The sequence below is a fragment of the Elephantulus edwardii genome, unplaced genomic scaffold (assembly GCF_000299155.1).
Source record: "Elephantulus edwardii isolate Elephantulus edwardi_28Jun2011 unplaced genomic scaffold, EleEdw1.0 scaffold00027, whole genome shotgun sequence".
Classification (NCBI taxonomy): Eukaryota; Metazoa; Chordata; class Mammalia; order Macroscelidea; family Macroscelididae; genus Elephantulus; species Elephantulus edwardii.
The window spans coordinates 17,783,660-17,809,339 of record NW_006399777.1 but is presented as its reverse complement, the minus strand read 5'-3'; the positions used below and the strand labels follow the sequence as shown (position 1 = coordinate 17,809,339).

General features: G+C 46.3%; 1 protein-coding gene across 1 annotated transcript in view; it reads left to right on the top strand.

The window, feature by feature from the left end:
* Positions 1-25,680, top strand: part of LOC102852311 (inhibitor of carbonic anhydrase-like) — a 64,785-nt gene that overhangs the window by 1,048 nt on the left and 38,057 nt on the right. Inside the window, exons 2-11 of the mRNA XM_006883423.1 lie at positions 2,087-2,259; positions 5,305-5,413; positions 7,153-7,329; positions 8,568-8,715; positions 9,786-9,841; positions 14,019-14,197; positions 15,507-15,683; positions 16,923-16,932; positions 17,671-17,813; positions 24,506-24,596. Coding sequence (XP_006883485.1) covers positions 2,087-2,259; positions 5,305-5,413; positions 7,153-7,329; positions 8,568-8,715; positions 9,786-9,841; positions 14,019-14,197; positions 15,507-15,683; positions 16,923-16,932; positions 17,671-17,813; positions 24,506-24,596 — 1,263 coding nt within the window. The remainder of the gene's footprint in view (positions 1-2,086; positions 2,260-5,304; positions 5,414-7,152; positions 7,330-8,567; positions 8,716-9,785; positions 9,842-14,018; positions 14,198-15,506; positions 15,684-16,922; positions 16,933-17,670; positions 17,814-24,505; positions 24,597-25,680) is intronic.

Genomic DNA, 25,680 nt, shown 5'->3' with positions numbered 1-25,680 from the left:
CACACACACACACACACACACACAAACACTAGTCGAAGGGGATAAACAGTCGTCCTGGAATCAGACCTACCTGCCCACTGCTTATGGATCTGGGTGCCCCCTTTACCCCTCTGAGCTGGTTTTCTTATTAGCTCATCAGGAATCACCTTTAAGCAGCAAACATCCGTGCACCCTGTTCCTGTGAACACGAAATGAGATAATGTCTCCAAAACACTGAGAGGCAGTGATGTCAGTCTGCATGCTGGATTCAGGCCATGGTCTTTTCAATCACTTGCTCTGCAGCTGAGATCTGGACAATGAGCAGAGATGATAGAAGAATTAATGTCTTTGAGCCGTGGTGTTGGAGAAGAGCACTGCATATCCCATGGACTTCCAAAAGAACAAACATAATGTCTTGGAGAAGGTGCAGCCACAGTGCTTCTAGGAGGCAAAGATGGCGAAGCTTCATCTCTCGTAGTTTGGGCATGATCCTAAGAGAGAATGTTCCTTGGAAAGATAGAGAAAGGGTCAGGGAAAGAGAGGAAGACCACCTTTGAGATGGATTGACGCAGTGACTAGAGCAATGGGCTCAAGTGTGTCAGAGGTGATGAAGATGGCACAGGATAGGACAGGGTTCAGATCGATTGCTTGTAGGATTGCTGTGAGTTGAACTTGACTCAATAGCACCTACAACAGTAACAATAAAAACAACCACCTAGTGCAGCGATCTAAGCACAGGTGTACTATCACTGGTAACAGCCCTGCAAATGGATACAGAGGCTCTTTCATGCACTGGCGTGATGAGGAGATGTTCCTTCGATGTTCTAGGAGAAATCAGGAGGAAGGTAACACTGCAGGGTCCGTTTACTCATGCTTATCAACAACTACCAATTCTGCCCAGTCCTGGCTCTGTTGCATCTCAGGCTGTTTGTCAGTAATTTCTACTGCACATGATACTATATATGAGAATTAGGTAGTAACTGGAGGAGGAGGACAGAAGGAGGGTAGGCAAGAGCAGTAGAATGACCCCTCTACGACCTCCACATGGTCACGTGGGGTCACAGAGTAAACCTCGCTGGACCAGGGGGTGGTCAGAAAAGAAGAGCGCAGCATCATCCAGCAACATCAAAGAAAACCAGAGTGAAGCCTCCCTCTGGTCTTGTTTCCAGATTCTTCCCAAGTACGGCGCCCTGGTAGCACTGTAGGTTAAACAGTGGGCTTCTGTCTAAAAGGTCGGTGGTTTGAATCCACCAGCCACTCTGCTACTGTAAAACTTTTGACAGGAGACACGAAGGGAAGAGTCTCCTCTGTGCTGCAGACTAGTGGTGATTCAGAATTGTCTCCACAGCAGCGGGCTTGGATTTTTGGTGAGGGATCATATTGTTTGCTCTCTCCATCTCCTTGCCTGGCAATGGGAGGCTCGGCCCAAAAGTCCATTTACCCAGTTGGCTCTTGGTTTAGATGCCAGTGACTAAAACAGGCTCTCTCTGCTCCTGCCCCGCATGCCCTCCTTCTTGGCTGGAATCTGTAGCAAGTTTTCATCAATGCCTGGAACTCTGGTGACAAAAGACAGACACACAATCACACTATTGTTAGTCAAATAATGTCAAGGTGTTGAGCGCAGGAGGGGTTGGTTGTAACTTATCCAGAGCGACTATAAGAGAGAGAACACAGAAGAATCATTCAACAAACAATAATTTATTCTTTTATAATTTAAGAAGCCAGAAGTTTGACTGCAGGGTACCAGCGCTCTCAGCTATAAGGCCCTCCCTCGCTGCCAGTTCTGAAAGAAGGTTTCTGTTTCCCTCAGCACCCCTATTCCTTGAAGATCTCTGGGTGCCCTGACCTTCCTCGGTCAATCCATCTCACCCAGAGCCTTCTTCTCCTGCTCTGACCCTCCACTCTCTCAACTTCTTGAGGATGCTTTTAACAGGGATAAAGCAAACACGTAGAACTGGCCCTGGAAATGCCTGATTATGCGAGCCGTGAAGCCAGGCCAGCAGAGCCTACCATACATGGTTGGTCCAGTTCTATGTCTTTAACCTCTACTGCAAGCAGAGAAAGGTGAGTGTAGATGTCACTTACACCTCTGACCCCTCTCCCCTAGGTTTGTGTCTGGCTGTCCCAGAAAGAACCGTGACGTGGTGCACCGTGTCAGATCACGAGGCCAGAAAATGCGCCAGTTTCCGTGACAATATGATCAAAGTCCTTCCAGTGACTGGCCCCTTTGTGAACTGTGAGAAGAAAGCCTCCTACCATGAGTGCATCGAGGCCATCGCAGTAAGTCTCTTGTCCAGAGGAGGGTGGGACAGAAGCTGTACATTGCTTCAGAGCATCCCTGTCCTGCAGGAATGGATCATGTTGGAGGGAGAAAAAAGCAATCCATAGACCTCAGAGTGCATGGACGCTGAGTGTAGAGAGACATAGATGCCCAGCCTCCACTGACAGGAGAGAAAAGACAGGTGAAGCAAAGGACAGAGGAAAGACAGAGAAAACATCAAGTGATGGGCAGAGAAGAGGCCAAGCTCCATGAAAGTATCTGTATTAAAGCAGAACCAGCGTTAGTTACACTGAAGGAAAAAAAATTCTTAAGACTCAGAAATAAACAAGAAGCTCCAGTATCTTTGCCTGTTTTGTAACTGGATTATTAGTCCTTTTTTTTTTTTTTTTTGTCTCTTTTTCTGGAGGCCCCGGAGTATTCTGTAAACTTTTGTTCTCACACTTTTCCAGCGGGGACCTGAAAAGTTTGGGTAATGATGGGTAAGATCCAATGGTGATTGGTTTCCTAAAACATAATACATCGGGAATGATTGTATGAAACACAACATGAATAAGGAATAGTGTGAAACACAATGTACATGAACTTTGTGAGCAAACTAATATAAAACCCCCCGAACAAAACAAACAGACAAAAAAGCGAGCAGGGGGAGGCGTAGGGAGGAAAATGTGCAGCAATGAATGAGTGAAAAATCTACATTTCTGTAAAGTTTTGTTAAAATCACAATTAAATTTTTTTTTAAATAAGAAGTTTCAATATCACTACTATTACTAAGTACTGTTTTTAGGATGCCCCAACAACCTAACAATAATAATAATAATAACAATAAATGCATACAAAAAAGGAATTAGCAACAATTTCAGTACCTTTTCATTTAGTTGCATGCCTAGAAAGAGAAGTGGAATCATGAGTCATGTGGTTATAGCTTTTTTTCCTTTTTATTATATAAGAAGATTTTCCTTCTTATCTTCCTGCCCGAAGAATAATTCATTCTGTTAACTTTTCTTTAGCTTTTTAGTTTTTTTTTGTTTGTTTGTTTTTGGTTTTTTTTATGTGTGTACCGTCAAATCGGATCTGATTGGTACAAGAGGTGATTGTTCCTCCTTCTTCAGCAGAGCGTCTGGTGGATTTGAACTGCACATCTCTGGGATTGCAATGCAGCCTCTTGCCATTAGGCCACCAGAGCTCGCCAGCTTTTTAGTTTTTAATTCAGTCATTGTTGTTCATTATCTCTATCATTCTCCCCCCAAGTCTACTTTGCAATGCACCTCTTGTTCTAAATTGATGTTGTACATCTATTGTCTAATCATATTTTCTATGAGACAGTTCTTCTCATCTGTTCCAATGTAGTGTTCATTATCTATCTACTCTTCTCCTATTATCTCTTTAGCTCCCCCCCACCAAGTCAGTCCTATTTTGTAACATTGGTGTTATACAGTATTTGTCCTTTTGTGAGTATTTCATTCAGCATAATGTCCTTCAGGTTCATCCATGTTGTGTAATGTTTTATGAGTTCGTTGTTTTTCAGTGCTGTGTAGTATTCCATTGTGCAAATGCACTATTTTTTTTCTTTTATCCATTAGTTTGCTGGTGGGCATGTGGGGTGCTTCCATCTCTTTGCTATTGTGAATAATGCAGCAATAAATATGAATGTGCATTTCTATCTTTAAACTATGGCTCTAGTTTCTTAGGAGTTTATTCCCAGTAGTGGAATTACTGGGTCAAATGGTGTTTCTATTTTCAAATTTTTATTTTTTAAAATTTTTTATTATTATTATTATTATTATTTTTGTGTGTGTACCATCAAATCAGATCTGACTGGTACAGGAGGAGATTGTCCCTCCTTCTCCGGCAGAGCATCTGGTGGATTTGAACCGCATACCTCTGGGGTTGCAGTGCAGCTTCTTGCCACTAGGCCACCAGAGCTCTCCTTATTTTCAAATTTTTGAGAAAGTGTCAGACCACCTACGATAGTGGCTATTCCATTTTCCATTACCACTGGCCATGAATAAGTATTGCAGTCTCTCCACAACCTCTCCAACATTTGTTGTTTGCTGTTCTGTTGAACTTAGCCCCATGGGATTTTGTTGCTGGAGTGAGAAGATAGCTTATAGTTGTTTTGATTTGCATCTCCCTGAGAGCTAGGGATTTTGAACATTTCTTTATGTGTTTGCCATCTGAATGTCTTCTTTGGTGAATATTTTGCTTTTTTAATAGTTGTCCTTTTGTGTCTGATTTATTTCACTCAGCATGCTATAACTATTTTGAATCAATAAATAGGTTTGCTAAAAGAGAAACACGTCAAAACTAGTGTCATCTGCATATGCCAAAAGACATTAGTTAAGGAAAAAGAGCTCAAAATTGATAGCCTATTTATAGTAAAAACAATAAATAGGAAAAAAATTATACAAGAGTCCTGAAGTACTGTTACAAATGTATTTCACAACTTTTGTGACAAAGGAACTAAATTTATTAGTAAATATAAATTTTAATAAAAAGAAAAAATATGAGAGATGCCACTTCTGCTTCCAAATTATATCCTCAGACAACAAAGTATCCTGTATTGTTTTTGCAATAGTCTTACAGAGTAACTGCATACAATTGTTGTTGTTGTTGTTGTTACATGCCATCAAGTCGCTTGCGACTCATAGGATAGTTTTAATCAAAATTCAGCTCTTTGTCTTTTTAAGAGTGATTAAATAGTTATAAAATCTTTCAGGACAAGCACAGGATTGACAATATGAAAGAGAGTTAAGAACAAAAAGGTAGCAAGGGGTTGCTGAATTCTACCTACTGCTGTTATATATTTTTCTGTTACTTGCGGCTGTGCCGGAGAAGGAAGGGCAGTCTCCTCCAGTGTGATTAACTGCCTCTGAAAACCCGCCGCAGGGTCAGCTCCGACTTGACAATACACAGCAACATTTGTTATTAAGTTGATTCCAGTTCGTGGTGACCCCCATCTATGTGTGAGTGTTCCTTGACAGTTGGCCTAGGCAAGTCTTCCTCTGAGGAGGGGCTTCAGTGTGGTCTGTTCTCGTGTCTTCCAGGCAAAGCAAGCAGATGCTGTGACCCTCGAAGCAGGGTGGATCTATGAGGCAGGCCTGGCCCCGCACAACCTGAAACCCATCGTGGCTGAGTTCTACGGCTCCAGAGACAGTGAGTTCTCTCCTGGGATCCAGGTGTCTGTGCTCATGCTGTAGCCACGGACGAGGCAGGTTCTTGGTGGACTTGCCCTTTGAGACAACACGGTTGTCACTGATATAACTGGCACTAACCCATGAGGTCTACGGGATTGGCTCTCGCTGGGAAGCTGTGAATTTGTGCCCTGGGTAATGGAGGATTGGCTGGTGGTGCTGCTTGATCGGGGTGAGGGGGAGGTGGTATCTGGGGTCCATCACCCACCTAGTGGGGTACAGTCATGGGATGCCCACCTCTGGAGACATACAGGAACTTTGGAAACCCCTTCGCTGTGTTAAGTCACCTGCAGGCATGGCAGAGCCCATGCCCTACATCTTTCTGTGTGGAAGGTTCTGGGGCCGTCAAAGACTAAGACTTTATCTTTTTCTCATATTTTTTCCCCATCAGAGTCATTGGGTAGGAGCATAGCTTACCTTTGACTACAAATTGCAGGACTTTGGGGACATCCTTACATGATGGGATAGGATAGAACAGGGTCCAGGTCTGTTGCTATAAGTTGTACTCGGCTCAGTGGCATCTAACAACTAACTCTATCCTTTCACTCACATCCTCACCTTCTGTCTGGGCTGCAGATGGAGAAGCAGGGAAGGGGACAGAATCCTTTGGTATAAACTTAACAAGCAAACTTGAAAAGCCTTTGCCATCAGACCAGAGCTTACTCCTAGCTGTCCATTGGGTTTCCAAGGCTGTAAATTGAGTGGGAGGAAATGGCCTGTCTGTGGGCTCCTGTAGAAATGCTGGTGGATTCCAAGTCCCAGAGATGTATAGATGTGTAACCTATTAGTTAGTGCAAGTCTTTAAGAGTTAGGGCACCAGAACTCCTGAAGCTGAGCAGAAGCAGAAAAAGAATGTGAAGCTCTGTTGGGGCTCGGTTCCTTAGGGGGGATGTCCCTCAGGTTTTGTCTTTGCAGATAGACTAAAAAAAAAAAAGCAACCAAAAAAACAAACAAACAAAAAACTGACCCTGAAACAAACTGAAAGACGTTAGTTTATTGGGACAGGAAACTTACAAACCAGGGAGAAGATACCGGGTTGCCCAGCACTGGTGGCAGCAGGCTGGAAATTTACTACCAACGATGGGGGGTTCGGGGGAAAGCAGCTGTATTAACTTCCACACAAACAGACCCCAGTGCATAGTGAAATTAAGAATCACACAGACTGATGGGGGAAAGTTAGCAATACAAAAGCTTAGTTTAGGGGAAGGAAAAAAGCCTTCTGTCAGCTTGATAAGACAGAGCAGTCGGTTTGCCCTCATTCTGGGAAGAAACCAAAAAAAAAAGAAAAAAATCCAAATCCAGTGGAAAACCAAGTGTGAAAAGACTGGGGCAGTTTAACGTGAGCGTAGCCATTCTGGGGTGAGTGCGAGATATGCCACACAAGCGGGCAGCCTTCTTAGGAACATCTTGCCTGGCTCCTGTCTCCCTCCTGGTTTGGAAAAGCTGGCAGGAAAAGGGGCTGGTTTAAACGGCTTCAAAAGGGACAACTGTCTTTTCCTACTAGGAAGGTTTGTGTTTCAAAACCAACCTGTTTCAAGGGTGGTTTTTCTTTTCTCTTCTGTGTGTTTGTCAAGGGAGATGGTGTAGGCAGTTGGATGCCCCCCCCCCACAACCCCAGGCTCCCTTTTGCTACCCTCCAGAAGGACTAGTGATGATAAGGCTTCCTCCTTTGCCCCTCCCCTTCTCCCTGTACCTTTTCAGGTCCACAAACCCACGCTTACGCCGTGGCCGTGGTGCTGAAAGGCAGTGGCTTCCAGCTGAACCAGCTGCAAGGCAAGAAGTCCTGCCACACGGGCCTGGGCAGGTCCGCCGGGTGGATCGTGCCCGTCAGCTCGCTTCTCTCCAGCCTGCCAGAGCCTCACATGCCAATTGAGAGTGGTAAGCTGGCAGGAGGGCCAGTGTGTTTAAGGCAGATGTCTCTGTCCCTGTTGCCCACACCGGCCACCTCGGGTCACAGGGTCACTATTTCTCTACGATGGGGGTGAGCATGTGTGATACGGGGTGGGTGGTGTTGGGGAAGAGGAAATCTCCAGCTTTGAGCCTGAGATAGGATTCCCTTGGGAGTCTTCCCTCAACAAAAGTGCATCTCCGAGCCCCACATGCCTGGATCTGTCCCTCTGAGCTCCTGATAGTCCTGCATGCCTGGTCACCCCAGTGGCTTGACTTAACCAAGGCCACCACTGAGAAAGGGAACCTTCCCTCAGAAATGCCAGAAGGCTCAGGAAGGAAGGAATCATACCCACTTTGCACCCGTGACCGGGATGTCAACAGCTTGGGTCAGGGCGTGGGACACCAGCAAGAAAGGGGTGAGTGGGCTGGAGATATGACAATTTATGTAATCCAGTCTTCTGCTGGGATAGCCAATATGAATGAGCCTCAGGGGGTATTTTCAGCCTTCAAGAGGCGATGCCAAATCTTTCTGGGAAAAGTGCCCCTTTGGGAGCCTGCCAACATTCATTCAGCATTTGTATTTGGACTGTGACAGGAATAAGGGGACGCTGACACTGGTGGCATGCTCGAGCCTGGGCTACAGCCCTGAGCTCATGTTCTGCCCCTCCTTGGGGTCCCTGCTGGCCTCAGAGTCAGGCGGTCATGCACCCCAGGACATCTCTCTGGACAGTTACGTGGTGGCTCTTGGCATGGCTCCCAGCTCCTCCACAGATTCTCAGAAGAGGGATTGCCATGAGCTGCTGCAAGTGCTTGCTTCAGGGAGGTGGGTGGGACAGGCGGAACTGTGGCCTGAGGTGAGGGAGGGTGGGAAGGGTGGCCCCCCATCACATATTCGTTGTGCCCCTGCAAGTCCTCGCTAGTGGGTTAACCAAGGCGAGTGGCTCGTGGGCTGCAGTTTTGATTCACATTGTACTTGGAATGGACAAAGTGAAGAAACATTCTTATGCTCTCCGCCCTGGCCGGCCCACAGGGGTCCAGCCATGCACTGCCCCAGCACAGCCGTCTCCAGCTCAGGTGGGCTGCATGCACATAGTCCGAGCACCCTCACTTCCGTGGACCACCCTTGGAAGTGTCAGCACCTCCGTGGATCTGTTAGGGGCTGCCCCGCTCTAACATGCGCCCAGAACAAGGCTCACGCCTGTGGTCCATTCTTCTCTGTTGAGCAGCGGTGTCCAAGTTCTTCTCGAGCAGCTGCGTCCCCTGTGCAGATCCAAAGAGCTCCCCCAGCCTGTGTCAGCTGTGTGCGGGGTCAGGGACAGCCAAGTGCGCCTGCAACTCCCAGGAGCCTTACTTCGGCTACTCAGGCGCCTTCAGGTGAGTGACACTCTCTGTTGTCCCTTCTGAAGACGGGAGGGAGGAGCCGTGGGAGCAGCCTGGGTCTGTCTGCACCCTGCTCCACGCCGGGCATCAGTGTAAAACCGAGGAGCCAACGTCCCCCACAAGCATGGACAAGCCTTGTTTCCAACCATCTCGAGGCTACTCTTTTATTATTATTATTAATGAAAATTTACAGAGACTTTGGATTTCCATTCATTGTACTTTTTCTCCTTGCCCACCCCTCCCCCCAGTACACTCTTCTCTTTGAAAAGTAAAGGGAAAATTCTTTCATTGTTTTACAATGCTTCCCCTCAGTTCCACTCCACTATGCGCCGAGGCTACTCTTGTCTCTGCAGAGTGCCCTTGTGCTGTGTTTGAACCGGGGACCCTTAGGGCTGAACTCTGAGACCCACTGAAACCAGCCTGGGCCCTGGGGTAGGTCAGAGATGATAACCGCCTACCCTCCTCATGTCTTCCTGCTGAGGTGGGGTGTGTGTGTGTGTGTGTGTGTGTGTGTGTGTGTGTGTGTGTGTAGGGGCGGGCAGGACCCACATCTCTCTCCTTCAGCACTCCAAAGGCCTCCGTTTCCCCCCGTCAGAGACAAGGATCAAGCTCAAAACCAGAGCGAAGCTGACTGAAGACCCCAGGCTACCTCAAGTCTTTATCCTCTGTGTGAAGAATTGAACCTCTTTTTGGTTTAAAGTTGCTTTTTGTTCCCTTTGAAGAGGCAATCCCAGGGCCTTCTCTCACATCGTTCACCCCCACCCTGCACCCCAGAGTTGCCTGGCAAGTTGGCTTGTTCTGAAACAACCTCTACTTGCTTCAGGTCTGGCCTTGGCTGAGGTGACTCGATGTGAGCCCCTCAGAGAAAAGGCCGTAGCTTCTGTGAGAACAGCCTGAGGCCCGTGAAACCGGGGTCAGAACGCTGGCAGCCTGGGGTTAGGGTACGTCCTCAGAGGGGAGGCAGCAGGAAATCCAGAGTATGCAGTCAGGGAGCATCTTCTCCGGAGACAGAGAGGAAAGGCAATGCGGTGGTCCCCGGCCTGACCAGCTTTCCCGCCCCACAGGTGTGTACAGGATGGTGTCGGGGACGTGTGTTTCGTCAGGGACATGACGGTGTTTGGTAAGTGTTAGAGGACACATGGGGCTCCACCCAAGCCAGGGGAACGGCTTCTTTCCTGAAAGTTTCGTTGCATCTACACATGAGCGAGGACTAAGGTGCACCTGATTCAGGCCCTGGTCTTTCTAGTCACGTGCTATGCACCTGAGAGCTGGACAATGACTAAGGGAGCCAGAGGCATGGATGCCTTTGAACAGTGGTGTTCGAGAAGAGTGCTGAAGATTCCATGGACTGCCAAAAGAACAAACAGATATGTCTTAGAAAACAGTGCAGCTGCATGCTCCTTGAAGGCAAAGATGGTGAAGCTTTGTCTCACACACCTTTGGCATGTTACTAAGAAAGGTTATTCCTTGGAAGGGGACATCATGCTTGGAAGGGCAGAGGGATGGCAAAAGAGAAGATGCGTAGCCAAGTGGGTTGACACCATGAGTCCAGCAATTAGTTCAAGATGTCAGAGATGGTGAGGGTGGCACAGAACAGGACAGGGGTCAGATCTGTTGTTCAGAAGGACGCTGTTAGTTGTACTTGACGGCACCTAACAACAGAGATGAGTAAGCTTAACACTGGTGATGCTGTTGTTGTTGTTGTTATGTGCCGTCCAGTCACCTGTGACTCATAGCGACCTTATGGACAATGGCCCTCAACTCTGCCCTGTGCTGTGCTAATCTCACCATCTCCGACACACCCATCCCACTTACCCCAGTCACTGAATCAATCCATCTCATCAAGGGTCTTCCTCTCCTGTGCTGTCCCTCCACCCTCTCAAGCATGACGTCCATTTCCAAGGACTGATCCTGACTTGTAACATGTCCAAAGTATGTCAGACAGAGCTTCAGAAACCTGTTTGTTTTCTTAGCAGTCCATGGTATGTTCAACACTCTTCTCCAGCACCGCAGCTCAAAGGCATTGATTCTCCTTCTATCCTCCCCAGTCATTGTCCAGCTCTCTGATGCATAACAAGTGATTGCAAAGACTATGGCCTGCATCAGGTGCACCTTAGAGTAGTTAAATGTGCTTGAGGGCTAAGGGAAAGGTGAGCTGTTTGAATTCATCCACCCCTCTGAGGGAAGAAAGACATGACTCTCTGATTCGCTAACAATTACCACCTTGGAAGCCCATGGGTCATTCCATTCTGTCTTACAGAGAACTGTGTGTCAGAATCAACACCAAGTCAGGCAGTTTGTTGTTTGGCGGAGGGAGGGATTAAGAGAAAAAAGATGCCAAGAGCTTTTGTACAGCAGGAGAATATTTGTGTGAGGAACATTTCTGTTGTTTATACTATGCTTAGTACCCAATGTAACGCAACCATGCATCTCACAAAGGACATTTTCTGAACTTTCAAATGGAACTTACCAACTCATACAGCAAAATATCTTAGGAATCAAATTCTCTTAGTCATTGAAATACTCATTCCTAATTTAATCACTTTCTCCTGAATGCTTACCTAGACCTGTCTCCTGACTGCTTCAAACACCTATAGCAAGCAAATACTTTTCATAATGGTCTCAGGATGTACTGCGTGTTCTTCAAGGAAATATTATTACTGTGAGCATAAACGTATTTTTCTTTATTTCTATATTGGAAAAAAATATGGGTTGACAAAACGACTGCAAAATTAGGCTTAAGCTTCTCAGAGATTGTGAGGATGGTACAGAAACAAGCAGGGTTTTGTTGGTACTGACTCAGCAACTCCTAATAATTATGACAAAGTCACTCGTGTGCTACAACGCAAGATCCCTGTTGTCTTTTTTGTTGTTGTGTACTGTTGAATCATATCCAAATGGCACAGAAGGAGATTGCCCCTCCTTCTCCAACAGGGCATCTGGTGGATTCAAACCATTCGTCTTTGTGATTGCAGCTCAGCTTCTTGCCACTAGGCCACCAGAGCTCCCTCCCCTGTTGTCCTTAAATGATAATTTTATGAGAGGCAATACACTGATTTTAGGTACAGAAAGCATCCTTGTGTCTTCTCTAGCTATTAGTGAGCTTGGGTGATTTAACTGAATAAGTGATTCCTTTCTGAAGCTGTTGGATCATATTGATTCTTTTGCTTTAATTCTAACTTGCTAAATTTTTTATTCTAGAGAAAAATTTGGAATTTATTTTCTTTAAAACATACATCATAATGTAATGTTTGTAATGTATGCAAACTTTGTGGGTAAACCAGTGTAAAACGTAAAAAAAGAATTACAAGAAATAAAATAAATTAAAAAACAAACCTTTCATACTGTGAATATAATAACTATCCCATGACAAAAAAACCCTCATTAAATTTTTAAAAAATTGGTTTACTTACAAAGTTTGTATATATTGTGTTTCACACTATTCTTCATTCTCATTGTGTTTCATACAATCATTCTCGTGCATTATATTTTATAAAATTAATCACCACTGGACCTTGCCCATCATGACCCTGTCTTTTCTCCCGGATCCTTCCCATTTCTTCCCACCCCTCCCTTCACCCACCAAACTGTGCAACCCTGTGGTTTCGTCCCTACTCATCTTCAGCCCTCCGCCCTTGAGATGCCATACTTATTTTACCAGTTATCCTTCTATTTTTACAATAATGGTCTTATGCAGTATTTGCCCTTAACCTCATTAACACTTTGACAATACCCTACTTGTACTCCATTTCTTTTATGATAAGATGCTGTCAGTCCCAAAGCCCTTCTTTTTTCTTCTTCTTTTTAATAATTTTAATGAATATTTACAGATATTTTGGATTTCCATTCATTCATTGCTGCACTTCTCTCCCTGCCCAGCCCTCCCCCCCCCCCCCCCCCCCAGTTTGCTCCTCTATTTCAAAAGTAAAAGAAAGACTCCCTCCCTGGTACACAATCCCCCGCACCCCTCCCACAGCCCCAAGTACATTCCATTATGCAACCCCAGTGGCTCATAAATTAATGAGTCCGTTTTCCTCACTGGACCTTCAGAGCCCACTTTGTCCCTGGGGACTGCCCTGCCAGCCTCCTAGACCTCCTTCCATCCCTCTACCCTCCCTCGGCCTTTCCTCACAGCACTCGGCCCCCAGCTCTGCTGTAGTGCGGGGGGGGGAGGGGGGGCGGGGGGAACTGCTTTGTCCTGTTGTAATTAGGTGCCATCAAGCTGAGTGACCCTACGAACAACAGATCTGAACCCTGCTTGAACCTGTCCATCCTCTCATCTCTGATACACTTGAGCCCATTGCTGCAGTCACTGGGTCAGTCCCTCTCGTTGGCACGCCTTCCTCTCTTTCACCGACCCTCCACCTTTCCAAGCATGACGTCCTTTCCCAAGGACTGACCCCTCCTAACAACACGTCCAAAGTATGGGAGACGAAGCCTCACTGTCCTTGCCTCCAAGGAGCACCCCGGCTGCACCTTCTCCACGACAGACTTGTTTGTTCTTTTGACAGTTCATGGGATGCAAATAAGTCTCAACTTGGCAAAGAGTCTGGAAACTTATCTTAACAATCTGAGACTCAGTTTCCTCATTTCACAATGAGTTTATCATATTCATTCCTGGCTTTCCTGATTGTTGAGAGGGTTACAGGAAGCAGTACTCTCAGTGCCATCTTAGATGTGGTATGTTGTTACTATTATATGCCGTGAAGTTGGAACCGTCTCATAGCTGACCTTCCAGGGGACTTTCACAGGCAGTAAATTGCATGGGAAGAGATTGCCCATCTTTCTTCTGCAGAGCAGCTTGTGGATTCGAACATTGTGTCTTTGGCATTGCAGTGCCGCTTCTTACAACTAGGCCACTAGAGTTTTCCAATGTTGTTGTTGTTGTGTGCCATCAAGTCAGAGCCAACCCAGAGCTGACCCTCCACCAGGTTTTCAGAGGCAGTGAAATGCATGGGAGGAGATTGCCTATCCTTATTCCATGGAGCAGTTGGTGGACTCAAACTGTGTACCTTTGGGATTGCAGCATAGCACCTATCACTGTTCATTTTAACAGAGCCACAGACAAGAGAGACGGTTGTAGGAACCCTGGGTCAGGCACAGTTTTGGACATAAGATAGTGAGTGAACTGGCATTTCCTCTCCCAAGGCCACTGGCCCTTCACCTGTCTAAGCATTTGGGAAAAGATTCGCTGTCAGTCGTCTTCAGGCCCAAACTACCATGATTCAGCGAGGAACAGAGCACCACAGGTCATGGTTTCTGCCTACAGAAGCTCACCTGGGCTTTTCCTTCCTCAGAGAACCTGCCAGACAAGGCCGACAGGGACAGGTACGAGCTGCTGTGTCCAGACAACACCCGGAAGCCAGTGGATAAGTACAAGGAATGCCACCTGGCTCGGGTCCCGTCTCACGCCGTCGTGGCCCGAAGTGTGGATGGCAAGGAAGATTTGATCTGGGAGCTTCTCAGCAAGGCTCAGGTATCTTCCTCCCATCCTCATCTGCCTCCTCCCCTCCTGCGTCATGGTCCCCCATGGGGTTTATGGGCTTTTTTTTCCCTTCTGTAGATTTTCCTGTGTTCAGAACACAGGCTAGGGCGGGAGAGAGAGACATGGTCCACATCACCCACTTCCCGGTAAGATGATTTAGCTGCGTTTTGTAGACGCTTGTTAGGTGCCACTGTGTCAGGTATGACTCATAATGACCCTATGAGCAACTGGAGATCTGAGCCCAGTCCTGTCCTGTGCCGTCCTCCTCATCTCTGACACACTTGAGCCCATTGCTGCAGTCACTGTGTCAGTCCACCTGGTTGAAGATCTTCTCTTTTGCTGACCATCCACCTTTCCAAGCATGATAGACAACAGATGCTGTGGCAGAGACTCGCCCTCGAGTCCTCCTGGATTTGTGAGGGGTACACACACTGAGTGCGCATGTGCATTACCACCAGGGGGAATCAGTACAACCTTGGGCACACCGGTTGGGCACTTGGCAAAGGGTAGAGGCACTGGTTTGCTGAGCTCTCTGGGGAGATTCTTGAGCCCTGAGATACCCATGCCTCCTAGCTGTGTGCCATTTCGCACAGGACATTTGAAAGGACATCACCAGCAATGAGGAATGGCTCTGCGCCCATCACGGGAGCCTTAGGCAGAGGGTCCTTCATGTTATGGAAATCAGAAAAGGCAGGGGGCTGCTTATTTCAGCTGGTCCTTCAGGGGCAACCTGAGAGGGGCAGATACCCTGGATTCCTGACCTCCGGCCCCAGGGGCAGGAGACTGCAGTGCCAGAGGCTGGGCAAGGAGACCCGCCATCCCACTGCCCAGGAGGCCATTGCACTGAAGCTTCAGTGACTGCCTGCCTGAGGGTACACACAGCAGCAGCCCAGCATTGGAGAGGGCGCCCTGCCTGACACACAACTCCCAGTGCCTTCGTTCAGGTCTAGAGGCAGCCCTGGGGCCTCTGGGGGCTTAGTGGTAAGGAGTTACACTGCCCACACAAAGATACATAGTTCGAATCCACCAGCTGCTTCATGAGAGAAAGATGGACAGTCTCGTCCTGTGACTATTTACTGCCTCTGAAAACCTGCTGGAGGGTCAGTTTGGACTCAATAGCACACAACAGCCCCAGCAGGGACATCCCTGCTCTTTCCCAGAGGCCATGCAGGTGGACACTGGCTTGGCTGGGGAACACCTGGACCGCTCTGGAGGGCCTTGAACAGGGGGCTTCACTCTATTCCGCTTTCCTTGCTTGACATCATGCCTTCTTCGTGGTTCCCTTTTCTCTTTTGAACAGGAGCACTTTGGAAAGGACAAGAAGGCAACAGAGTTCCAGCTCTTTGGCTCCCCTCATGGCAAGGACCTGCTGTTCACAGACGCTGCCCAAGGCTTTGTGAGGGTGCCCCCTAAGGTGGATGCTCTGATGTACCTGGGATCTGAGAGCAGTGAAGCCATTCGGATTCTAAGGGAAGGTGTGTGGAGGCCTGAGGTGGGCGAGAGCCATGAGGTTGAGCAGTGAGGCTGGGCCGTGGGGCCCTGGGGCCGTGGATTGAGACTTTCTAGGCTCCTGCGAGGAGCCAAACATATTCCATTTTATATAGCACTTCCTTTGAACAACTAAACCCCTGGGAGGGAAATTTTCCCCCAAGTCCTAAAGCTTTGTCCTGGACTGCCACCCAGAACAGTAACTGTTGTTGATTGCCTTCCAGTTGAGCACGATCATTGTTGTTGTTGTTGTTAAGTGCCGTCGAGTCGCAGGTGACTCACAGCGACCCTATGAAGGAGAGTCCTGGACACTTGGATGCTTTCATCCTCTCTCCAGGTTCATAGGGTTTCCGGAGGCAAACTATTATGGAAGTGGATGCCACTCCTCCTTCCAAGGTTGTTTTAATCAGGGAGCTCCACCCCAATCTCTGTCCGCATTGGGTAACCAACCATTAACGCACTTGACACATCAGTGTCACAGTGTTCAGCCTCACAGCAACCACAAGTGACCGCTGTATGGCAAGTGGACACACCAGGGCTATACGACCTAGAGGAATGTCTGAACAAAAACAATGAAAGACAGGCCCGAGGGCCGCGGATTAAAAGTCACCCACCTTTGGTTTGGTAGCATCGCTTTCTGTCCGATGGACAGAAAGCAAAAGCACGATCATAGAGACCCTATAAACAAAAGGCCTGAAGCCCCTCTACAACTATAAACATTTATCAAAGTTCATAAAGTTTCCAGAAGTTGTTTGGGGAGTAGATACCACTTCTGCTTCCAGAGAACAGTAACTATTAATGTTCAAATGTTTTGAACTTCATGTATCAATGTGCCAGTGAAGTGTTTCTACAGCAGTATGAGTCCACGTACCCTTGAATGTATCACTGTGCCAGGTGAAATGTTTCAACATTGGGCCCAAGTAGTGCAACACTGGAAGCGAGGCAAGTTGTTGTTTGTTGTTGTTATGTGTTGTTGAGTCGCTTGTGACTCTTAGCAACCCTACATACAACAGCCCGGAACTCTAATCTGTCCTGTGCCAATCGCACTGTCTCTGACACTCCCATCCCAATTATCCCAGTCACTGAATCAATCCACCTCATAGAGGGCCTTCCCCTCCTGCGCTGTCCCTCCACCCTTCCAAGCATGATGTTGCTCTCCAAGGACCGGTCTCTCCTTACAACATGTCCAAAGTATGTCAGACAAAGCCTCAGAATCCTTGCCTCCAAGGAGCAGCCTGGTTTAACCCTTTCCAGGATGAATCTGTTTGTTTTCCTAGCAGTCCATGGTACCCTCAATACTCTTCTCCAGCACCAAAGCTCAAAGGCATCAATTCTCCTTCTATCCTCCTTCGTCATTGTCCAACTCTCTGATGCATAACAAGTGATCGCAAAGACCATGGCCTGTATCAGACCCACCTTAGTCTCCAGAGTAACACTATTGCTCTTCAGTACTTTGAAGAGGTCCCTAACAGCAGACTTTCCCATGGCAATACATCTTTTAATTTCCTGGCTACTGGTGCCGCGAGTGTTGACTGTGGAGCCAAGCAGACTAAAGCTGTGAACAATCTCAGTCTCTTCACCATCCATCCTGATGCTGCTAATTGGCCCAGTGGTGAGAATCTTTGTCTTCTTGACAAAGGCAAGTTAATGGCATAAAAACCTCCGAGCCAATGCCAGAAAGTGGGTGAGCCTGCTGCATTTCTGGGCCCCCTGCTGTATAGTGAATAGAGAACCCCACCTGTAATCCTTCAGTGTGTCTCTTACTTAATACAACACTACCCAACACAGGAACTCTGCTCGACCCCACCCGTTGTCTCTATTCCCTTGGGGGGGGGGAGAGGGAAGAAGGAATTGTCCTGGGAATGTCACAAGCCACCCTGACTACGGTCAGTGAGGACCCCACAGCCACTGGCAGCGAACCTTCAGGCCCATCTTGGTGTTTCTCCAGCACCCAGGCCCTTCCCTGCTCGTCCTAGGTGCCGCTGCCTCCAGGAAGGTGCGGTGGTGCGCCGTGGGCCAGGAGGAGAAGGCCAAGTGTGACCACTGGAGTGCGGTGAGTGGAGGTGCCATCCTGTGCACCACGAGGGATGCCACCGAGGACTGTCTGGCTGCCATCACGGTAGGAAGCGCCCCCCTCCACGTCCGGGCACAGATGCCCCTCTGCCAAGTCTGGCATTGAACTCCCCCTTTCCAGTCACCACCCCAGCAGCTGCAGGGCCGCAAACACACATGTCCCGTGCAGCCCATCCAGACCCGGGACAGACTGGAGTCCAAAAAGAAGTTCAGAGCCAGTCCAAGACCTAGAACCACTGTGCCCCAGCCCCGAGATCTAGGGAACTTGAGGGGTGCCCAGCCCAAGGCTGCGGGAAGTGGGGGAAGTGTTCAAAGGCGTGGTTAGCACCAGTGTGGGTTGGGATTGCAAATTGCCCTTTGCAATTCTAATTTTTTTTTAAATTATTTTTTTCTGTGTGTACTGTCAAACCAGATCTGACTGGTACAGGAAGAGATTGCCCCTCCTCCTCCACCAGAGCATCTGGTGGATTCAAGCCATGTTCCTCTGGGACTGCAGTGCAGCTTCTTGCCACTAGGCCACCAGAGCTCCTTTGCCCTTTGCAATTCTTTTTTTTTTTTTTTTGGTTGACAAATAGCAAGTTTAATATTCTGGCAAAGACACACACACACACACACACACACACACACACACGTCTTAGGAACATGCCTGCCTGCAGGGGTAATTGCATTCTCTCTTATCTGTCCGAGATGTTGACTGGTAGATCAAACATTCCCAGACCTCAACACAAAACAAAGACATCTTCCGGGATATCCTATGATATCTATTGGAAAACAAGAAGGTATAACATTCCTAGAATTCTGAGGCCTTTGGTCCCTCCCTATTCATTAGCATACTGCTTCCTGGAGTTGTTTACTGTAGAAAGGATGGTCAAGCCAAGATGAGTGGTCCTGCTGTTTTTACAATGCATCGCTGATCCTGCTTTGCAGGTTAGCCAGCTCCTGACAGCTCCTCCCTCTTAATATGATAAAGTATGGGATGTTGCCTGTCTTAGGTGGATATGAGACCTCAAACTCAAGTTGCCCGTCTTTGGGATCATAGCTGTCAAAGCTACTCCCTGTTTTAGGATCATGAGCGAGTCTCACTCCTTCCCCGTCTTTGGCTTACACATCCTGCATTTGTCTGGGGAGGGCCTTAAGTTGAATTCCTGCCCTTTGCAATTCTTAATCATAAATTCCATTTCTCTCCTGGTTATAAAAAACTGTCAAACTGGTTGAGAAATGGAAAGGAAATAGTCACTTAACTGCTGAGTTAGGGAGTTGTGTTGTTACTAACTTTCCATTTCTCTTCAAGTATGTAAGGGATCTCAGATGGCCTAGTGGCAAGGCGTTCCACTGCCATCACAAAGCTTTGTGGTTTGAATCCTCCACATCAGGGACAAAGATGGTCAGTTGGTCTCCTCCTGTGCAATTTTACAGCCTCTGAAAACCCACTGCGAGATCAGTCAGCTATGAATTGGTTCTGACTCAATGGCACATAAAAACATTAGCAAGTAATAAAGTCTTATGGTTAGAAAAAAATGTTTGAAAAGAATGAAATTTGACAAATTTAAGAGATTGTGCAAACAATAAGTTTCTCATTTTGGTAAATCTCCCTGGAACCAAGTCATTAGATTAAAAGCTTCCTATTTATACAGTCTTCCAAATTTGCTAGTTTTAAGCTTTTAAGTTCATTTGAGTGCATTAACATTGCCTACCATGGACTGCCAAGAAAACAAACAGATTCATCCTGGAGAGGGTTAAACCAAGCTACTCCTTGGAGGCAAGGATTCTGGGGCTTCGTCTGACATACTTTGGGCATGTTGCAAGGAGGGACAGGTCCTTGGAGAGGGACATCATGCTTGGGAGGGTGGAGGGACAGCGCAGGAGGGGAAGACCCTCTATGAGGTGGATTGATTCAGTGACTGGGGTAATCGGGATGGTGTGTCAGAGGCAGTGCGATTGGCACAGGATAGAGCAGGGTTTAGGGCTGTTGTACATAGGGTCGCTATGAGTCGCAAATGACTCGACGGCACATAACAACAACAACAACATATATTAACCAGTCAATAAATGATAGTTGTGATCGTAATTTTATTATTATGTTATTTAAAGTATTTAATACAACTGGTATCCTTTCCTAAGTAATGGAGCATTCATTTAAAATGTTTTAATACCTGTGTAGGAGTTAAACCAAGTACCTCTGACAAATGGATTAAACCAATTTCTAATTATCTATATTTGTATTGCTCTCCAAACCACCTGCTCTCATAGATGGCATGACATTGAACATCTTTCTATCTAGGGCTTTGTCATTCTGTTTGAGCTTTAATGTTATCATTATCATACCTTTAAAATACGTTGCTGCCGGGAGCTCTGGTGGCCTAGTGGCAAGAAGCTGCACTGCAATCCCAGAGGTACATGGTTCAAATCCACCAGATGCTCTGTTGGAGAAGGAGGGGCAATCTTCTCCTGTACCAGTCAGATCCGGTTTGACAGTACACACTAAAAAAATAATAATATAAAATAAAAATAAAAAAATACATTGCTGCTATGTTCCTTTGAGGTGTAACTGACTTACAGTTGACCCTCCGACAGTTTTTCAGAGGTCCCTAGTTATGTGATGTATAAACTATATCCATATATTACACTGTTGTTGTTGTTGTTGTTGTGTGTCATGAAGTCAATTTCAACTCTTAGCAACCTGATAGGACAGAGTAGAACTGCCTTATAAGTTTTCATTGGCTATAGACTTCACGCCCTTGGTACCAGCAGTCAGGATCAGGAGATAGGTAGCACTGGGAAAGTCTGCTGTCAGGGACTTCTCCAAAGTCTTGAAGAGCAATAATGTCATACTAAAGACTAAGGTGCACCCGATCTAGGCCATGACCTTTCCCATTACCTGCTAAACATCAGAGAGTTAGATATGAATAAAGATGATAGGAGAAGAAAGGATGCCATTGATTTATTGTGTTGCAGAAGAGTACTGAATATTTTGTGGACTGCCAAAAGAAAAAACAGGTACGTCTTGGAGAAGGTGCAGTGAAAGTGCACCTTAGAGGCAAAGATGAGGAAGCTTCATCTCACATATTTTGGAAATGTTGTTAGGAGAGGTTATTCCTTTGAAAGGGACATTATGCTTGAAAAGGTGAAGGGTGAGTGAGAGGAAGACCCTTAACCAGGTGGATTGACAGAGCGACTACAACAATGGGCTCAAGTGTGTCAGAAATTGTGAGGATGGCACAGAATAGGACAGGGCTCTGATATGTTGTTCACAGGGTCGCTGTGGGTCATACTTGATTTGACGGCTCCTGTCAATGACAATAACAACAACTTTATGGGCAAAGATCATCCGATCCCTTGTGGCATGGCTAGTAGGTTCAAATTCCTGATCTTTCATTTAGCAGACATGTGCCACCAGGATGTCTTTAAGTTATTAGTGTATAACTGTGTATAATAATATGCACTGCATGGTTTGGAATTGGGACGGGAGTGTGTCAGGGATGTATCCTGTCTCCATACTTGCTCAATCTAAATGCTGAGCAAATTACCTGAGAAGCTGGATTCTATGAGAGGAATGGGGCATTAGGATTGGAGGAGGACTCATCAATAACCTATGTTATACAGACGACACAACCTTACTTGCTGAAAGTAAGGAGAACTTGAAGCACTTGTTGAGAAGATCAAGGAATGCAGCCTTCAGTATGGATTGCCTCTCAATAACAAGAAAACAAAGATTTTTACCCCTGGACCGATAGACAACATCATGATGGATGGAGAGGAGATTGAAACTGTCAACAGCTTCATCTTGCTTGGATTAACATCGTTGGTATGAGCAGTCAGGAAATAAGGAGACATATTGCATTGGGAAAAATATGCAGTTAGGGACCTTTCCAAATTATTGAGGAGTGATGTCAGTTTTAAGACTACGATGCATCTGATTTTGGCCATGGTCTTTCTGATTACTTGCTATGCATCTGAAAGCTGGACAATGAATAAGGATGACAGGAGAAGAATTGACACCTTTGAGCTGTGGTGTTGGAGGAGAGCACTGAACATCCCATGGATGGCCAAGGGAACAAACAGATGTGTCTTGGAGAGGGTACAGCCGGGGTGCCCTTTGGAGGCAAGAATGATGAGACTTTGCCTCACATACTTTAAGCTTGTTGCTAGAGGCTGCTATCTTTTGGAGAAGGACATGATGCTGGAATGGGTGAAGGGTTGGTTAAGGAGAGGAAGACCCTCAACCAGGTAGACTGACATGGTGACTGCTGCAATGGGCTCTTGTGTGTCAGGAAGTGTGAGGATGGCGCAGGATAGGACAGGGCTCAGATATTTTGTTCACAGGGTCACCACAAGTTGTGCTCAGCAGCATCTAAAAAAACCCTCCAACAATGAGTCTCAGGTGACTTGATGGCACCTAACAGCAAGTTACATTGGAGTTCTGTTGGCCCAGTGCTCTCAGCAGTTTTCAAACTACCAGCTGGTCATTGGGAGTAAGCAGTAGTCTGGAGGGTCCGTGGTACAGACATTAAGACCTAAAGTTGAGAAATTAATTGTCAATGGTTTTATCTTACTGGGATCCACAATCAACACTGTTGTCACCAGCAGTCAAGATATCAAAAGTCACATTGCATTTGGCAAGACTGCTGTCAGGGACCTCTCCAGATTGCTGAGGAGCAGTGGAGTCAATTTGAAGACATTAGGTGTACCTGTTCCCAGCTATGGTCTTTTCAGTCACTTGCTTTGTATCTGAAAGATGGACAATGAATGAAGATGACAGACGAATTACTACCTTTGATCTGTGGTGTTGGAGAAGAATACTGAACATTCCGTGGACTGCCAAAAGAACAAACAGTTGTGTCTTAGAAAAAAAAATGCAGCCAGAGTGCTTCTTGGAGGCAAAGATGGTAGAAGCTTCATCTCACATGCGTTGGGTATATTCCCTAAAGGAGGGAAATGTGCCTTGGAAAGGGGCATCATACTTGGAAAGCTGGAGGATCAAAGGATAAGAAGACACCCCTTTCTTTCTACTGTGTCAACCAGGTGGATTGACATGGTGATGGCTGCAATGTGCTCAAGTGTGTCTGAAATGATGACACTTGCACAGGATAGGACAGGGTTCAGATCTGTTCTTCATAGGGTTCCTGACTTGTATCAACTCAATGGCACACAACAACAAAGTTTAAGTATTACTGACACCATCTATTGGACAAAATGTCTAACCTCTCAGAGCTTCAGATTATCACCATGTGCCCACATTAGTGGGCTTTGTGCGGAATAATGAGGCAATAACTGAGAAGAACTGTACACAGTAAGGGAGATAGAGATAGAGATGATAGAGATAGAGATGATAGAGATAGATATCTCAGGTTTTTTCCTATTTCCTTTACCCACTCCTCCCTCCACCATCAAATTGTGTGACCTTCGGAAGCAGGAGTAGCATCCATTTCCTAAACAATATGCCTCTGGAAACCCTATCAACTTTGATAAATTCTGATGGTTGTTGAGGGGCTTGAGGCCTTTTGTTCATGGGGTCTCTATGAGTCGTGCTAGACTCAAAGGCGAGCAACAACAATAAGATGATTATGAGGGTTGCAGAGTGGATTATATTTGGGGGTAGGGGGTGGGGTTTGGGAAGGTGCGGGGGGGGGGATTGTGTACCTATGTGGGAGTTTTTCTTTTGCTTTTCAAGGAGAGGAGCAAAGGGGCGGGGGGTTTGTGCAGGGAGAAGGGTGCAACAATGAATGAATGGAATTCCAAAATCTCTGTAGATGTTCATTGAAATGAAAAATAAACAACCTAAATTTTAAAAAAAAAGATGATTAACCACCCCCTCACCCATCCTCACCCCCCCTTAGATCCTCAAGAATGACACTTTTTAAATAAGTTTTCCCTTAATAAGGACTCTTTTAAGATTAGTTTTTGCTGTTAAAATGGCTACTATTTTATAATCAATTTATAGAGGCTAAAAGCAAAGAGTATTTTATCTCAAATTTTCTTATCTGTATCTTAGGATATTTTTCCCCCTTCGTCTGTTGATAGAGAAATTAATTTATTTAAATTAGTTAATTGCTGATAAATAATGCAAATATGAAAAATTAATTGGAGGGTGTGTGTGTGTTTGTGTGTGGTGTGTACCGTCAAATCAGATCTGGCTGGTACAGGAGATTGTCCCTCCTTCTCCGGCAGAGCATCTGGTGGTTTCGAACCGCGTGCCTCCGTGATTGCAGTGCAGCTTCTTGCCACTAGGCCACCAGAGCTCCCTAATTGTATTTTTATAGTGAGAGAGCTCTGAGTATAGTGTTAATGGAATTACAGGCACAAGTTTTATTTCCATCATCTGGAGAGAAGAGATATAACCTGTATTTTACACAGGTTAAGAGTGTATTTTACACAGGTTAAGAGTGTATTTTAAACAGATTAAGAGCAGCCCCTGGTCCTAGTTGTGTGGCTCATTGAGGGAGTGACAGTGGCCACAAGAAGAGAAGTGAGAGCTTGCTCAGGACTGATTGGGGGTCTCAGAGGGCACAGGCGGGCATCCAGGGAGCACCACTTGGGTTGGTCTATCACTTCCGGGTCAGCAAGGCCAAAGGCATGTCCAATTCTCTAGTCTCCATCTTTTCCATGGTCAAAGCTGAGGGTGAGTGAAGCTTTGGGTAGTTATGTGGACATATACCAGGAGGCCAATGTCATGGAAACCTTTGGGAACTGGTGAGTGGGGGAGTGGCCTCACTGTAGCAGTCTGATTTTTACCCTCAGAAAGGAGATGCTGATGCCATGAGCTTGGACGGAGGATTTATGGAGACAGCGGGCAAGTGTGGCTTGGTGCCTGTCCTGGCCGAGAACTACAGTAAGTGGAGGGCTTCTGGATTTTATATCTTGTGAGCCGTGAACACAGACAAGAAGATGACTTAGTTCCATGATGACTTACCATCGAGATAAGGTCTCTTGGAGTGTCTAAAGAGCTTGTATATGCCATTCCCTTTCCTTTCAAGTAAAAACAGTTATGATAAAGACACAATTTAGACAGGGAGAAAGTCAAGACTTTGGTACTTATACAATGATAGTGGAAAGTATGGTGTGAAGTTGGCCACAGGTCATGACAAACAGCTCTTGCATTAAAGTTGTCCACTAGTTCAAGGTAGCAAATCTGTTGGCTCAGCCAATGGCTTAGAAGAAAGGAAATCATGTTTTGTCATAGGTTGTTATTATTGTTAGGTAACTTTGAGTTGACTACTACTCATAGGGACTCTATGAACAACTGATCTAAACTTGACCTTGTCTTGTACTATCCACATCATCCTGCAATGCCCAAGTCCATTGTGGCAGTCACTGTGTCAATCCATATCATTGAGGGTCTTCCTCTCGTTTGTTGACCTTCTACCTTTCCCAGGATGATGTCTCTCTCCAATGACTGATTCTTCCTGAGAATCTGCCTGAAGGAAGGAAGATGGAGTCTCAGCCTCCTTACCTCTAAGCAGCACTGTGGTTGCATTTCCTTCAAGGGCGATTTGTTTGTTCTTTTAGAAGTCCACGGTATATGCAGTACTCTTCTCCAACACCACAGTTCAAAGGCGTCAGTTCTTCTCCAGCCTTCCTTCCTTATCACCAGCTTTCAGATGCGTAGGAAGCAAAGGAAAGTACCATGACTTGGATCAGGCACACGTGAGTCTTTAAACTGGCGTCCTTGGTCTTTGGACTTTCGGAGAGGTGCTTGATAGTTGATATCCCCAGTGCAGCACATCTCCTGATGTCTGGACTGCTGCTGCTACCGTGTGTGAGGATTGTGGATCCAAGTAAAATGAAATAATTGGCAATATTGATCTTTTTCTCCATCTACCATGATATTGCCTATTGGCCCACTGAGGAGGATTTTTTTCTTTTTTTTCTCCCCTTATTTTATTTAGCGACTCGACACATAACAACAACAACAA